The sequence below is a fragment of the Nannospalax galili genome, unplaced genomic scaffold (assembly GCF_000622305.1).
Source record: "Nannospalax galili isolate Female #2095 unplaced genomic scaffold, S.galili_v1.0 scaffold917, whole genome shotgun sequence".
In the NCBI taxonomy this organism is placed as follows: Eukaryota; Metazoa; Chordata; class Mammalia; order Rodentia; family Spalacidae; genus Nannospalax; species Nannospalax galili.
Window position 1 is genome coordinate 2,968,024 of NW_008340972.1, and position 17,319 is coordinate 2,985,342.

General features: G+C 43.1%; 1 protein-coding gene across 1 annotated transcript in view; it reads left to right on the plus strand.

The window, feature by feature from the left end:
- St8sia1 (ST8 alpha-N-acetyl-neuraminide alpha-2,8-sialyltransferase 1) overlaps positions 1-17,319 on the plus strand; it is a 164,021-nt gene that overhangs the window by 58,031 nt on the left and 88,671 nt on the right. The window contains exon 2 of the mRNA XM_008836255.2: positions 7,570-7,714. Coding sequence (XP_008834477.1) covers positions 7,570-7,714 — 145 coding nt within the window. The remainder of the gene's footprint in view (positions 1-7,569; positions 7,715-17,319) is intronic.

Genomic DNA, 17,319 nt, shown 5'->3' on the forward strand with positions numbered 1-17,319 from the left:
TTTCCTTTGCGGTATTAAATATGCACTCTACATCTCCTGGCTGATGGGATTTCAGCATATGAAGTACATAAGATTTTTACTGTATCTTCTCACTGACCACTTGTCAGAGTCTTATATTGCAAATTCAGTTTTAAATGATACAGAAGGATGCTCCCCACCTGGACTGCTGTTTCGATAAGATAGAAGGGTCTGTGAACACATAGTTGTCACAGATGTGGTCAAGGATGCCAGAAACAGCATCGATTTTAAATGTTTAGCAACTTGGCCATTCAGCCTTTCAAAGGCTGAGCCCAATACTGAAGTGTAACCATAGATTTTGGTCAAATGCTGAGGATAAGGTAGAAAAGCATCGATTTTAAATGTTTATCAACTTGGCCATTCAGCCTTTCAAAGGCTGAGCCTAATACTGAAGTGTAACCATAGATTTTGGTCAAATGCTGAGGATAAGGTAGAATTCCCGTTCCCTCTTTCTGTCTAAAGTCAGCCATTTCCTAGAAAGAACACAGAAGTGCCAGTCATGGGGGCGGTGCACCGCCGTTCCAGTCATTTTCATGTCTGGTGACCGAGGTGTAGCTTCTGAGTCTCCAAGTGTTCTGATGCTGGACACTGATAACCAGGTAGGGTTTTTTTTTCTTCCTTTTTTTCACTGTTATGTGTTAATAAACATATAACATTTTCTTGACATGCTTGGCTGGCCTGTGATCTGGCTGATTCTCCTGTCTCTGCCTCTCATCTCAGAGTAGGAGAACTGAGTTTGCAAATATCCACACCACCACATCCAGATTTTTAAAAATATTGAATTCTTGTGAATTTCATACATCTTGATCATATTTAGACCCCCTTCCCTGTCTGTACCCACCCCCATGGATTTCATGCATGTTGTGAAGTTTTTTATTTTTTTGATGAGTGATGAGATGTACATTTGTCTGTAAATCTAAAGATACGTATTTAAAATACAGTAAGAAATTACATTGGTCCAGGGATGTGACAGAAGTAGATTTTTCTCTAGGATCTGTGACCTCTCCAGCCATGAGTATTTGGCTACATTTACAACGAGTTCCTTCCCATTGAACCGGCCTTAAGTCTAATTAGACAGCTGTTAATTACTTCCAAGATAAAAGTGCCGCTACTGCACCAGAGGTAGTTTTCTGGGCCAGTTGTTGGTGCGTTTATGAGGCTTTACAGCTGGAGAGGACCACTGATTGCTTTTCTCCCCTGGTAGCTGGCCTAGTGTCGTCTGATACCATGAGAGCCAGGCTTCAGGGAGGAGCTTCCAGGCCAGTTCCAGCTCCATTGCTCCAAGTCCTGTGTCTAAAATGTGGCTTTTTGAAGGCAGGTCTGGCTTTATTATTTTTTTAAAATCCTCTTTTATATCTCAAGAACCTAGTGCATTGTTATCTAAGAATTACAAAACCCCTCAGTACCCTCCTTCTACTGTGACTATTATTGCTGATACCTTTGGCCCCACTGCTTTATTATTTATTTTTATTTTTTTGTAGCTTAGACTGGCCTTGAACTTTGTGTTCTCCTTCCTCGGTCACCCAAGGGTTTATGGCATACCTGGTCCTACTGGTGTTTTTGATGCTTGTTGCGGTGGCCTGTGTTGGTGAGCTCATTTAAGCCCCTCGGGTGTGACAAATGTGCATGCACACGCTCCCATTTTGATCCCTTAGCACCTCCATAGATCAGCATGACAGGAGGATGGGGGCACTGTGGAGAGAAAATGTTTGGAAGGCTCTGGTAGGGAATCGTGCATTGAAGATAGCAATGTGACCAGTGTGAATTTGCTAGAAATTGAGGATTTCTGAAAATATTTGTCCATGGGGAACACTTTGCATTTTCTGTCTAGTTTCTCTTTTCACCTGGTAAATGACTGCCCTGAGCTCAGTGATGTGGGAGGAAAAGACATGAACTTACTACACATCATCTAACACACATGCTATTAATAACTAAGAAAACATCTATTAACCTAATGAACTTGAGCAACAGTTTTGGCTTAAGCATCGGTTTCATTGTCTGTGAATTCAGAATGATGTGACTGCCTGTATCCTGAAGTTTTTTATTTTTTTGATGAGTGATGAGATGTACATTTGTCTGTAAATCTAAAGATACGTATTTAAAATACAGTAAGAAATTACATTGGTCCAGGGATGTGACAGAAGTAGATTTTTCTCTAGGATCTGTGACCTCTCCAGCCATGAGTATTTGGCTACATTTACAACGAGTTCCTTCCCATTGAACCGGCCTTAAGTCTAATTAGACAGCTGTTAATTACTTCCAAGATAAAAGTGCCGCTACTGCACCAGAGGTAGTTTTCTGGGCCAGTTGTTGGTGCGTTTATGAGGCTTTACAGCTGGAGAGGACCACTGATTGCTTTTCTCCCCTGGTAGCTGGCCTAGTGTCGTCTGATACCATGAGAGCCAGGCTTCAGGGAGGAGCTTCCAGGCCAGTTCCAGCTCCATTGCTCCAAGTCCTGTGTCTAAAATGTGGCTTTTTGAAGGCAGGTCTGGCTTTATTATTTTTTTAAAATCCTCTTTTATATCTCAAGAACCTAGTGCATTGTTATCTAAGAATTACAAAACCCCTCAGTACCCTCCTTCTACTGTGACTATTATTGCTGATACCTTTGGCCCCACTGCTTTATTATTTATTTTTATTTTTTTGTAGCTTAGACTGGCCTTGAACTTTGTGTTCTCCTTCCTCGGTCACCCAAGGGTTTATGGCATACCTGGTCCTACTGGTGTTTTTGATGCTTGTTGCGGTGGCCTGTGTTGGTGAGCTCATTTAAGCCCCTTGGGTGTGACGAATGTGCATGCACACGCTCCCATTTTGATCCCTTAGCACCTTCATAGATCAGCATGACAGGAGGATGGGGGCACTGTGGAGAAAAAATGTTTGGAAGGCTCTGGTAGGGAATCGTGCATTGAAGATAGCAATGTGACCAGTGTGAATTTGCTAGAAATTGAGGATTTCTGAAAATATTTGTCCATGGGGAACACTTTGCATTTTCTGTCTAGTTTCTCTTTTCACCTGGTAAATGACTGCCCTGAGCTCAGTGATGTGGGAGGAAAAGACATGAACTTACTACACATCATCTAACACACATGCTATTAATAACTAAGAAAACATCTATTAACCTAATGAACTTGAGCAACAGTTTTGGCTTAAGCATCGGTTTCATTGTCTTTTGGGGCCAGTGGGCTACATAACTAAATCCTGTCTCAATAACAATAATGATGACAATGACGATGGTGATGATGGTGATAGAGATGATGGTGATAATGGTGATATATGATGGTGATGGTGGTGATGGTGATGATGATGGTGGTGATGGTGATGATGATGGTGGTGATGGTAATGATGATGATGGTGATAGTGATAGTGATGGTGATGGTGGTGATGGTGATAGTGATCATGATGGTGATGGTGATAATTTTGATGGTGATGGTGGTGATGTGATTATGATGGTGATAATGGTGATGATGATGGTCATAATGGTAGTGATGGTAATGATGATGGTGATGGTGATGGTGGTGATGGTGATTATGATGGTGATAATGGGGATATGGTGATGGTGATGGTGATGACAGTAATGATGGTGATGATTGCGATGACTATGGTCATGATGGTGATGGTGATGACTATGGTCATGATGGTGATGGTGATGGTGATGATGGCGATAATGGTGATGACTATGGTGATGACAGTAATGATGGTGATGATTCTGATGACTATGGTCATGATAATGGTGATGATGATGGTAATGATGATGGTGATGGTGATGATGATGGTGGTGATGGTGATGATGATGGTGGTGGTGACCATGGTGATGAGACTTGTGAGGGTGATAGTGATGGTGATGGTAGTAAAGGTGGTGAGGGTGCTGATTAGGGTGATAGTGAAAGAGGTAGAGCTGATGACATAGATGATAATGATGGCGAGGGTGATGTTCATGGTGAGGGTGATGATGAGGGTGCAATGTTGAAGGTGATGACAGTGAGGAAGACAGTAAGGGTGATGATGAAGGTGGTGATGATGGTGAGTGCGGAAAGGAGGGTACGCATTGAGGTAGTGAAGCAGTCCTTCATGTATACTTAAGAGCAAAAGCTCTTATGTGTGACTCACATCTTCCTCACTGAAGCAGTTTTGCAGTGAAGCTGTCTGCATGTCATCACTTACTCTCCAAAGCCTGTAACATTTTGTTTGGACAACCCTGCAAAGACATAATTTCAGCAGGTCAGGCCCATGCAGCTGTGCGGTGATGGTGATAGTGATCATGATGGTGATGGTGCTAATTTTGATGGTGATGGTGGTGATGTGATTATGATGGTGATAATGGTGATGATGATGGTGGTGGTGATGGTGGTGATAATGGTGATGATGATGGTGGTGGTGATGGTGGTGGTGATGGTGATGATGATGGTGATAATGGTGATGATGATGGTGGTGGTGATGGTGATGATGATGGTGATGATGATGGTGATAATGGTGATGATGATGATGATGGTGGTGATGGTGATGATGATGGTGGTGATAATGGTGACGATGATGGTCATGATGATGATGGTCATGATGGTAGTGATGGTAATGATGATGGTGATGATGATGGTGGCGATGGTGATGATGGTAATGATGATGATGGTGATGATGACGACACATCAATGATGATGATGGTGGCAATGATAATACTACTTATATGAGAATGGAAAGAGAGAAGCAGCCAATGAGAACTAGAATACTAGTGTGGGAGCAAAAATCGAACAACTTTGATGGGCTAGAGGCTTTTGCCCCAAGCCCTTTCCTTTGTCCTTCTTTCTATGGAAACCCATGTGAAGGGGAAGCCAGTTGAGATCAGAGAGCATGGGAAAAAGTCCAGCATGGTGTGGAGAGCACTGCAGACTCCCAAGCCTATAATCCTATGGCATCATGTGCAGACAGTACTCCAGGGCAAGGAGGATGGGAGCAGGGAAAACCAAGCAGGATGACCTCTACCTTTTCATAATGCGCTCCAGTGACAGCAGCCTTTATCATCCCAAATGCAGACCCTATGATCGAAGCTCGTTTTCAAGCTGTATCAGTGTCCTCAGTGTTACCAGATCTGACTGTGGTTCTTTTGCTTAATACAAGGTAGAAATCAGAGAGAGGCTAGGAGTACTGTTCTAATGAAGCTTGAGGATAAGGGGGCAGCCTGTGTGATGCAGTTCCTGGGAGGCCATCTGGAGAGTGAAGGGTAAAGCTTGGACAGTTGGATGTGCAGCTGGTGCAGGTGTTCTGGTGCCTGTTGTGCATGGGCTGCAGAAGTTTTCATGACCACCATGCCAAGGTATCAGAACCAGGCATTCTGGGCAGGGGCAAAGTTCCTTTGCAAGCTTTAAAGGAAACTGGTAACATAAAGAGAGCTATCTTAAGATGAGTGTCCTGTAAAACCCCACTTCTTGTTAAAGATAAAAATCACAGTAGAGGGGCTCTACTTTCTTCATTCTGTCTCAATTTAACCTGCCAGTACTGTTAACGGTAGCAATTATATTTTGATGTGAATTTTGGAGACGACATTCAAATAGGTATTGAACTTTTACTAAACCCTCTATCTGAACATTCTTGGTGCATTCTCAAAAAAATTCTGAAGTTTAGTAACTCCCCAGTCATGGAGTTTAGCAAGTAGCCTGGCCAGGATATGAGATCAGCTTGTATTAGCAATTTTTCTCATTGCTGTGTCAATATATCTGCAGAAACAATTCAAGAGAAGAACAGTTACTTTGGCCCATGATTCAGGGGCTGTATAGTCAGTCATAGTGGGGAAGGCATGGGAATAGGAGTGTGAGGCAAGCTGGTCACATTGCATGCACAGTCAGGAAGGTAAGGAAGAAGGAGAGAGGGGAGGGAAAAGGAGAGAGAGAGAGAGAGAGAGAGAGAGAGAGAGAATTCAGCTTTTTATTTTCTTTTTCTTTATTTTTTTTAAATGTATATGAGTGTTTTGCCTGCATATGTGTAAGTGTACCCATGTTGTACAATGTCCAAGGAGGCCAGAAGAGTGTGTTGGATTCCCTGGAACTGGAGTTACATATGGTTTTTAGCCACAAGAACCAAACCTGGGTCTTCTGTAAGAGCTGCCAGTGCTCTTAACTATGAAGCCATCTCTCCAGCTTTTCTTCTTCTTATTCAATGCTGGACCCCAGCCTGTGGGGTAGTGCCACCCTTATTCAGAATGACTCTCTTCCATCCTCAGTTAACCTCCTCCGGAAATACTCTCACAGACAGTCCCAGAGGTGTGTCTCCCAGGTAATTCCAGAGAACATTAACCATCACACAGATGTTCCCTCTACAGTCTCCTTTCAGCACTAAGCTTCTGTGCCATGGGTGGTTAAAGGTGTCTAAATGTGAGGCCACCATTCAGAAGAGGTGTGTGTTACTCAGACTTTCTGTCACTTTGACAAGTACCCAAAGAAAATAATTTAAAGTAGGAAGGATTTATTTTAGCTCCCAGTTTCAGGGTTTCAGCCTGTAACACTGGGGAGATCGTGGTGGCGCAGAGAACCTCACCTCACGGCTATAGGAAGCAGACAGAGAGAACGCCTATTAATGGACTGCCTTTGTTCCATTTTATTACATTCCTCTCTTGTGGGATAGGATCACCCATATCCAGGGTGGGTCTTCCTTACTTAATCTTAATCCTCTTAATGACTGATGGTCATATCCAGAACAGTGTTTTCTTAATCTCCTAGGTGACTGTCAATCTAAACAAGTTGTCAGTCAACATGAACCATCATATCAGCAACTTCTTTTGTCTCCCTAAACGTACAAGTGGAAAGTAAGCTCTTTTACTCATTAAAGCCCAATAATTAATTGGCCTGTCCATAAAACAGTAGCATGGCCTGTGCTTGAGGAACAAACGAGATGAATCCTCTGTAAGGCAGTGCATTGGGATGTGGTGATGCTGGAGAGGCCAGCATTTCAATCATAGAGAGGGGAGCTGTGGTCACTGCAAGGGTCACAGTGCACAGCTGTGTCAATCACCACAGAGAAGACAGAGGAAGGCAGGCCACCTCAGTGCCATGAGACCACATCACTCATTTCACTCTGCTTCTCGGAAGCTGTCCTTTAATCTTGTCCCCAGCTTTGAGGACTGCATCCTTTTAGGGCCCCTTGGTTCCATACAGCTCATGTGGCATCCCTCCACACTGTTCTTAACTACCTGATAATTGCAGCCAGGTCACAGGTGTGTCTCCACTGCAGCTGAATACCCCCATGCTCTAGAGCTACATCTCTAAGTCTTACAGGATCTGAATAGTTGAACCAATCAATAAATTTCTACCTAGCATGTGTACTTTTGCCTTTAAACATATTTCAGCTGTATCCGGGAGCTGGTATATTTCTCTTAAACTTTTAAAAAAATTATGAAATAGTCCAGTCATACCCTTCGATGGCTGGAAGTGTGAGTTAATCGGAATCTAATCACCATGGCGATGCCGAGGAGTGAGCTGGCACTGAGGTAAGGCTGCACGTCTCTGTAGGGAGGACAAGTGAGAGCTGGCTGTTCCTTAACCTGCTGTTCTGTTCTTTCTCCCCTAGGAAACAAATGGAGGACTGCTGTGATCCTGCCCATCTCTTTGCTATGACTAAAATGAATTCCCCCATGGGGAAGAGCCTGTGGTACGATGGGGAGTTTTTATACTCATTCACTATTGACAATTCCACGTACTCCCTTTTCCCCCAGGTGAGTAGAGGTCCTTGTGTTGTACACCTGCTTCTACTTCTTGACGTGGTAGGAAAGGGTTGCGTCCATGAGATTACAGACCCATTGGACCTTCTTTTTTTCATCTTTTTTCTTGTCTTAATCTTGCACAATTTTCCTTATATTTTTCTGGCTTTATGCAAGGATGAAAGTGAGATATTACAAAGAAGGGGGATCTTATACAGTTAGACTTTCCCTTACCTTTTAGATATGAACCATATGAAATTGAAGCACGCAAGCAGAGAATAGTCAAGGGAACTGTGGAATTCCTGGTGTTCTGAGGTGGCTGTGGAATGATGGTGAGGATCTGAGATACTGGAATGTTTTCTTATGAGTGGTGTTCTCAGGGAGTGGGGACCATGTGGCTGCTCAGAACTCTTGAATGATAACTCTGTGGCTAGATTCTTGCTATGAAGTGGAGGAGTGGAAGATAGAGAGAAAGAATTCAGTCTGGCCACTTTTGAAGTGTTCTAAATCAAACTTTGCTTACTTGGTATTTTATGTCTTGGTTTCCTGAACATTGCAACAAAATTTTTTTTTTTTAACTAGTGAGTTTGAAGAAGACATTTTTATTTTATTTTAGAGAACTTTCTGTAGAGGGTGAGGAGATCTTCGGTGCAATATCCATTGGGGAGAAATGAATCTTGACCTTCCTAAACCTTCTAGCTAGCCCTGGTTTGGCTGGATGATTTCACAGAAGGGGGATTCATACAGTCAGAGTTAGAAAGTGGGACTGACCTTCTAAGTGTCTCCCTTAATAAACAGTCAGCACATGCTTAAAGAGGGATCGTGGAAATTTGTTCTACAAGAAGCAGAGTCACAGCCTTCGTGAAATAGCCCCACACTTCTGGATATATTCCTGAAGAATTCCAAATAAACTTACCACAGAGACACTTCACATCTGAGTTTACTGCTACACTATGTGCAATAACTAAGAAATAGAACCAGTCTAGATGTCCATCAGGGGAATAGATAAAAAGATGTTGTACATATACACAAAGAAATCTTATGCAGTTGTAAAGAAAAACAAAATCATGGTATTTGTGAGAAAATGAATGGAATTGGAGTTCATTATTTTAATTAAACAGACTCAGAAAGGCAGATATTACATTTTCTCTCATATGCAGAATTGAGACTTAAATATATATGTGCGTGTATGTGTATGTGTGTGTACATATATGTAGGACATGGTAGTAGAAAGGGGAACATGAGCAAACAGACTTAAAGGGAGGAGGGGAGGGGAATGGGGCTGGTGGTTTAATATGCGTGACATGAAAGTTGGGGGTGGGAGGAGGAAAGGGAGAGCAAGAGGGTGGGGGGCGATGGGGAAGGTAGGGGTCAGGTAAGAATAAAGTACAATGATACATGTGTGTGAAAAGGTAAAAACAAACCCATGTCTTTGTATGCTGATGAAAAATGAATAAAGCAATGACAGAAAGAAACATCACACATTTACTAGTAGTAAATGAGTAGTTTTAGAAAGTCTGTTTAAAATTATTTTGTTTTTATTTTTTGTGTATGAGTGTGTTGCCTGCATGTCTATAAGTGAACCCATGTCATGCAATGCCCATGGAGGTCAGAAGAGGACATTGGATCCCTTGGAACTGGATTATAGACAGTTGTTAGTCATCATGTGGGTGCTGGGAATCGAACCTGGGTCCTCCACAAGAGCAGACAGTGCTCTTACCTGCTGAGTCATCTCTCTAGCCCCAGAAAGTAGTGTTTAATCTTTTCAAAAACTACTAAACATTGGCTGAGGAGATGGCTTAGTGGGTAAGAGTGCTTGCTCTGTAAGCATGAGGACCTGAGTTTGAATTCCCAGCACCCAAGTGCCTTCGCCCCAGCACTGGGGAGTGGCGACAGGTTGATCCTGGGAGCTTGTTGGCCAACCAGCCTAGACAAATCAGTGAGCTTCTTCTAGTTCAGTGAGAGATGCTATCTCAAGGCAATAATGCAGAGAGTGATAGAGGAAGACACCCGTCCAAAGTCCTCTTCTGGCCTCTGCATATGTGTGCATGGGTATGCACACCCACACACTCATGTATACGTACCACACACAGATATAACCCCCCCCACACACACCAAGCTTTAATTCATCCAATACTCTTGTACTTTCCTCTCCATTGTTATTTGCCCTTGAGGCTTTCTGGTGTCAAAGGAAATGGTAAAGTCTCATAAAAGGTGGAATTGAATTTTGTCTGTGTCTCTTGTCAATTAAATGCCTTGGATGACCCACCTTGCTCTTCTGAGACTCTAATCTGTATGATAGAGTGGTGTGGGTCCCCTCTACTCAGAGTGGTGGTGTAGACTAATTTAGATCAAGCACGCCAGTGCCAGTTGTCGTCTCCAAGGTGCCATCTGACCACAGGTGCTAATGTCATCTTGCCTCACAAGCTACATCCTGAGACTAGGAGCAAAGAATATGACTCCATTCACCAGTCCATGCAATGTGTAGAAATCTCCCCAGGTATTTTTGGTAGAAAGATAATTCATCAAATGGACTAGGTGCTTCTCACCCCAGTAGCAGAATGGAGAGGCAGCGGTCAAGAGATGGCTCCTAGGGTTAGTGAGTTCTATAACTTGATATAACTGGTTTAGGGTTAGAACATTTTAGCAGCCACACTACCAGTGTGGCCACGTTTGCGTCCAGAAGAAACAGTCAGTAGATGAGATTCAGTTCTCCTCCTCTAAGTGCATCTAATGCAAAGATATTTGCACCTCAACACCCACTTCATAGAAGCAGGAGAGAGGCAGCTTTTAACGCTGAAGCTTCAGGAAGGTGAAAAATGGTGGTATCTGGTTTGAGCCCACGAGTAAGATCCTCTGCCAAAGACTGATACTAGCCAGGCATGGTGCACATACCAGTCATCTTAACATGGGGGAGGCTGAGGCAGGATGATCACATGCTGGAATTCAGTCTAAGGTACATAGTAATTCCAAGCCAATCTGAGCTTCAGAGCAAGACCTAGTCTTGAAACACGACACAGCACAACACTACAGATACCAACCGGCTATGACGTGAAGAAGAGAAAAAGAAACAATTGTCTTTAATGGTAAGAAAAAAGTTAAAAGCAATTCAAAAGAGGTTTTTTTGTACATGCTAGCTTTCAGTCATCCTGAGTGACATTTAACTTTATGGTAGAGCATGCATTTGAGGGTGAACTATGATTAAAGAAAAGCAAACTGGCCTCCCAGCAGTAGGTTGGTGTGCAATTAATTCTGTGTCTTTCTGTGCCTGTTGCATGACCAGGGAACCATCCCTGAATAATAATGGGAAAATGTGTTTTTCTGTAGGAACCAGAAGTCATTTGCATCACTATGTGTATACATAGTCATTATAAAATGCTCAACCGATTAAATGAATAGATTTTCAAAAAAGGTTGCATAAGTATTTTCTGCTGAGATTCTGATATGAGTATTTCATTTGTAAATATCCTGAACCCTCCCCTGGCCAGCACCATAGAAAGGATGATACAGTTTTCATCTGTCCTCAGGCATTATTTCCTCACAAAATATTTCTAGTTCGTTATAAGCAAACTAAGTTGCCAGCTAATTGATCCGTTTCATTCACATTGCCCGTGGGAAGGCCATCAGCATGTGAACATAAAGTAGAGGTCAGGCGAGTGGGCTCCACTCATCTTTGCCAGTGTGAGCAAAACATCCTTTCTGTCCATGAGCATATTAGTAAGCTTTTCTCATCATTGTGCTTAGGCTACTTAAGGGGACAAGTTTTTAAAAAAGAAGCATTTAAGTCCGAAGTTTCAGAGGTTTTGGCCTGTCAAGGCAGACCAGGTATGGTAGAGCGGTTCACATCATGACTGACAGGAACTAGAGTGCATCATTACAAGAGGGGTCAGGGCAATGTATAGCGCCCTCCCAAAGACACACCCCCTAGTGACCCATTTCCTCCAATCAGGCTGTCCTTTCCTCCACCCTACCACTTCCCAATAATCTATTCAAAATTTGAATCTATCAATGGGTTAAACCATTCTTTAGGTCGGAGCCCTGATGATGTCTTCTTCTCTGGAAATAACCTCACTCAGCAGTGTATTTATCAACCTCCTAGGTGTTTTTCAATCTGATCAACTTGATAGTCAATATTTGGCATCAGACTGAGTTTCAGTAAAATAGTGTCAAATCCCTCATTTTCTAATTCAACCTAAGCCCTAAGCATTTCTTCTGACACTTCCCCTTCAACGCTCAGCGTGTGTTGGCCATTGTTCTTAACATTATTACTTTTTTTTTTTTTTTTTTTGCCAACTTTTACTCCTCATTTTGTGGTTGTTGCCAAGGTGGAGTTGAAGAGGAAGATGCTCTGTTCGTTGTGAAATGCCAGCAAGTCCCTTCTAGGGTTGTATGTCATCAGGCGAGGACTCTGGGGGGCTGTGTCTTTGCAGATGGTGCACTACAATTTGGCTATTACAGTTTATTCTTTTTTTTTTTCGGCCTTTTTGAGACAGGGTCTTCCTGTAGCCCCAGCTGTCCTGGAACTTGTTGGGGAGCCCTGATGCTAGGGTTGTAGTCCTCCATGTCCGGATAGCCCTAAGGGGCTGGGGCGCTATATGGAAAGACTCCCCTTCTCAGCAGGGGGCCTCCTGCTCTCTGCCTGACTTACCTGGAAAGTGCTGCCAAGCAGGGATGCCTGACCTTATTTGGAACATGACCTTTGGTATAGTTACCGGGAGTAAAAACTACCCCCAGGTTTTTTCTATATGATAATTAGGCTTTGCCCAGTAGTCAGATGATAGGATCCTGCTACCACATGTAAATAAAGCACACTGTGAGCACCTATCAGCTGAAGCATTGGCTGCTGCCTCCACACTATATTTTCCCTGACCCCCACTGAATAAACGGAGCTGTTTCACTGAGTCTGGAGCTGTATCACTGAACCTGCCTCCCCGGAAGGGCTTTCTTCCGTCAGTGCTCACTGGCCGTCCTGACCCCGTTCGTCGCTTCTGCTCCCTTTGTCCTCGTGGGCCAGTGGCCAACGACCCACGAGGGGAGGGAGAGACACCACAGGAACTCACTATGTAGACCAGGCTGGCCTTGAACTCACAGAGATCCGTCTGCCTCTGCCTCCCGAGTGCTGGGATTAAAGGCGTGCGCCACCACACCTGGCCCAAGCTTTCCATCTTTGTGTGCAGCTTCTCACTTAACACTGATAGGCACTTCCGCCTACTCATTTGTCAGAGTGTTCTCTGTCTAGGTCCCACTTGAGCTAAACTACTGAAGTTCTCTTGTTTGAACTGTAGAAGACCATGTAGGACATGATTACATAGTGACAGTCAAATGACTCTAAATACATTTTAGTGATATAGCTGTTGATTATTAGATATGAAGGTCTGATTTTAACTTTCAGTAGAATTTTAAAAATATGCCGTGTGTGTGTGTGTGTGTGTGTGTGTCTGTCTGTCTGTCTGTCTGTCTAGACCACAGTATGCCTTTCCTTTGAGCATTCAACATCAAAGACTGGGGAGATGGCTTAGTCAGTAAAATGCTTGCTGTGTAAGCATGAGGACCTGAGTTCAGATCTACAGTGCCCATGCAAAAAAGCTGGGTGTGGTGACAAACACTTGTAATCTCAGTGCTGGGGAGGTAGAGACAGGTGGATCCCTGGGGCTTGCTGGACTGCCAGTTTAATCAATGAGCTCCAGGTCCCAGTGAGAGACTTTGTCTCAAAGTCAAGGGCTGTCTATTCTCCCTCCCCTTTCTGTGGTTCTGGGGATTGAACCCAGGACCTAGTGCTGTAAGGCCCTACCACTGAGCCATGTCCCCAACTTAAACTGTTGTGGTCCAGTGTTTGCGGGAATTACTGGATACAATCTATTTTGACTCAAAATACAACCCTCAGGAAAAGCATACAGTTCTTTGGAAGTGAGAAAGAAAGTCCAGGGCTGTTAGAAACCACATCTTTGCTCTTATATGCTGAGAAATATTCCTGTTAGTGTAATAAAAATGTGGATGGCTCACCACTCTCTCCCCTGTGCTGAACAGTCACAAGTGAGACCAGTTATGTTTCCTCAAAATATCCACCCAAGGCCATGTGCAGAGACTCACAGAAGCACATGAGTGCACAGAACACCCTCAGGCACTCACCTCCAGCTCCCCAAGTTGGTCCCAGGCTCCTGTTCCCTTGAGTCTAGCCGGCTGTGTCCTCGGTCCATGGGAAACCCAGCAGGACATTTGGAAATAGTTTCTGAAAGTGGCCATGCTAAATTGATGGTGCACATTTTCCCTCTTCACAGAAACGTGCTGAATGTAATTTCCTCAACTCCTGGATAGTCCCGAGTCTCATAGCAATTTTTGTCCTTCTAGTGAAATTGTAGTGAAATTCTGATCCTACTATATAAAACCTGTACTGTTGTAGTTACTTTCCCAAATGTATACATTTTCAACTGTGAGGAAACTAAGGGGCTACGTTTGGTGGCCATAGACCTTTGCCATGTCCATGTCTCGTTATGTTGTCAGGCCTGCTTTAACCAAATATGGACTTGCCCATCTCAAGAAAGGGAAGTAAAGAGTAGGTTATTCAGGGCTGAGTTTTAGTTGCTAGTGCCACCAAGGTTCCAGATTTCTGTTTTTCTGTTGAACTATCCTCAGCTGATGGCCAAGGAAATGCCTGGTTTAGGTCTAGGATCTCTACAGGAAGAAGGAGACAGAAGAGGAAGTCCCAACAGTCTCCTTCCTGATTTTGTGTCATTGGTCAGGGCCGTGTCGCATGGGCTTGTTTAGCTGCAAGAGAGGTTGGGCAGTTAAGTATTTCAACTCCAGGATGACACATTATATAGTGCCTCGTGTGCTCATATTGTCCTACTCTGTCCTTTAAGCATCTCTAGTCAAGGTACCAGGGAAGGTAGGTAAAAAAGTTGGGATATGACACCTAGCCTGTAAGATTTCAGAGGTTTTGTAGAGGTCTAGGGAGCAGTTCAGCTGGCAATGAGCTTGCCATTCAAACATGAAGTTCTGAGTTCAAATGCCAAACCCATGTAAGAGCCAGGCATGGCAGTGCACACCTGTAATTACAGTGCTGAAAAAGAGGAGCCTGGCAGATCCTTGGAACATGCTGGCCCAGTCAGCCTCGTCTAATTGGCAAGCAGCATCGTCAGTGAGAGGTCTCTTCTTGAAGAGACGAGGTCTCATCAAGGTGGAGAGAGATTAAGAAAGACAATGGAGTCTACCTGTGACTTCCACATGCACCTGTGCACACATGTAGGTGCAGATGCACACATGTACACATGAACATATACACAAACATGTACACACTCAGAGAAAAGTTATAGCATGTTATCGCTTCGCTTATTTCTTTAAGAAAAGCACAAGTTCCAGCACATAAATTCATTGTTGTTAGTCACCTTGAAACTATTTTAAAGGCTTTTACCCCCTTATGCGAATACCCTTAGGCAAACTGGGGTCATTTCTTCCGTATTCAGGAGAAAAACAGGTGTAGCATTGGAGACTCTGGGAGACTGCGCAGTGCTGTGTTGTTTCCTTGGCTTTGTGTACCCAGTTACCTACATTAAAGAGAAATTGGAGCAGTTACATTGTTTTGATTTTTTTTTTATAAAGGAGAACTCCAGATTCCCAAAGGGAAGCAAACATCGACTGCACATGGCTTCTTTACAGGAATCTAGAATATGCTTCTACCACCACTGAATAACTTGGGTAATTTACCCTGTTCTTTTGATTGAATGCCAGTACTAGAGAACAATGTGGATAATCAATGTAAAGACCTGATGACATTTGTGCTCCCAGATGATTTTATAACAGTTTCCGGCCTGATTTTGTAATTTGTCAGATGGGATGAACAATACCTGGTTTTCAAATTTTAGTGATATTTTCAGAAACAAAGTTAAAATGAAATTATGTTATAAAAGTGCTTTGCAATGAAAACCTTGAACAAGCACATGATGTAATTACTATTCCTTTTTGAGATAGGATCTCATGTAGCCTGGACTGGCCTCCAACTCACCGTATAACTAGAGATGGCTGTAAACTCCTGATCCTCTTGCCTCCACTTCCCAAGTGCTGGGATTACAGGCATACTCTAGCATACCGTTTATACAGTGCTGAGGTTCAAACCTAGAGCCTTGTGCACACGAGGCAGGCAGTCTACCAACTGAGTCATACCCCCAAACCCTTATTATTATCATTCCATTTATTTATTTATTTATTTATTATTTATTTATTTATTTATTTATTTATTTTTTTTTTTTTATTTATTTTGGTCTTTTTGAGTCAGGGTCTCTCTGTAGCCGCAGCTGGCCTGGAACCCACTATGTAGACCAGGCTGGCCTTGAACTCACAGAGATCCATCTGGCTCTGCTTCCCAAGTGCTGGGACTAAAGGCCTGTGCTACCATGCCCAGGTATTACCATTTCTAGTTATACTGAAGCATTTGTGGATCTATGCGTTTCCTTGGTATTTTAATAATGCTAGGAACTGATGGAGTAGAGCAAAAATCAGCATTAATTAAGGACTGAAATCAATTTTCTGGAAATCAAAAGAAGTAAATCTGTTGAGTGTGGGATTTAGGGAAATCCAGAGTATTGATAAAAAAGTTGCAAATTCTGGCACATGTATATTTGTGTCCTTGTATTTGGAAAAAAGTACAATGTAAAATAAATTGTTAATTTCCAGTAAAGTATGCTGGAGTATGAAAAGTGGGTTGCTGTCTTCGTTCTTCTGTGGTGTCTGTTACTGAGATGACAGGAATGGACTATCACAGGACTTCTAAATACCCACTGTCCTTGCAGGGCAAAGAGAAGATGTGATTACAAATGAGGTAACCCTGGACCTGGAGAGATGGCTCAGTGGTTAAGAACACTGATTGTTCTTGCAGAAGACCCGGGTTCGAATCCCAGCAGCCACATGGTAGCTAACAACTGTCCGTAACTCCAGTTCCAGGGCATTGCATGACACAGGTGCACTTACATGCAGGCAATACATGCATACACATAAAATAAAAATAATAATTAAAAATATATCATAACAAATGAGGTAACCATGTAGAGCTGTTTTTGACAGAGTAAGATGAAACCAAAAAACATTTTACAAAATTAGAGACAATTAGAATCTGTGCTCTTCAGTGAAAATTTGTGAGTTGTATGTGATTGAGAACAAAATAAACGGTAGGTATAAGGAATGATGTATCCTGCCTTTTGAGGTTGTGATACGTTGTGATCCCAACATGTGTTGGGTAGTGTTCACAGTTATCCTGGGATGTATGTGACCCGCCGGCTTCAGACTGGACACACATGATGGGCTTTCCCAAGTACCTGACAGCATGTAAAATTTAGTTCAGAGACTGATCATGACTCAGGCTTTCAGCTGGAAGGAACGAAATCAAATGCCTTTCCGTGGAGTCATAGCTCACCAGTAGGTCTGGTGGGAGCAGCAGCTTTTCCTAAGAGGTGTTGCTATCACATATAACATTTTCTTCTTGGGTTCTGTGACTCAACGGGCTGTTTTCCTGCAGAATGAGCTGAATGTTTCCCTCTCAGTTTACCCTTCTGGGTTTCCCCTTTTGGTTTCTATAGTTTTAGTTTCCCTTAGTTTATACACCACAGTGTTGCTGCTGTTCCCTCCCC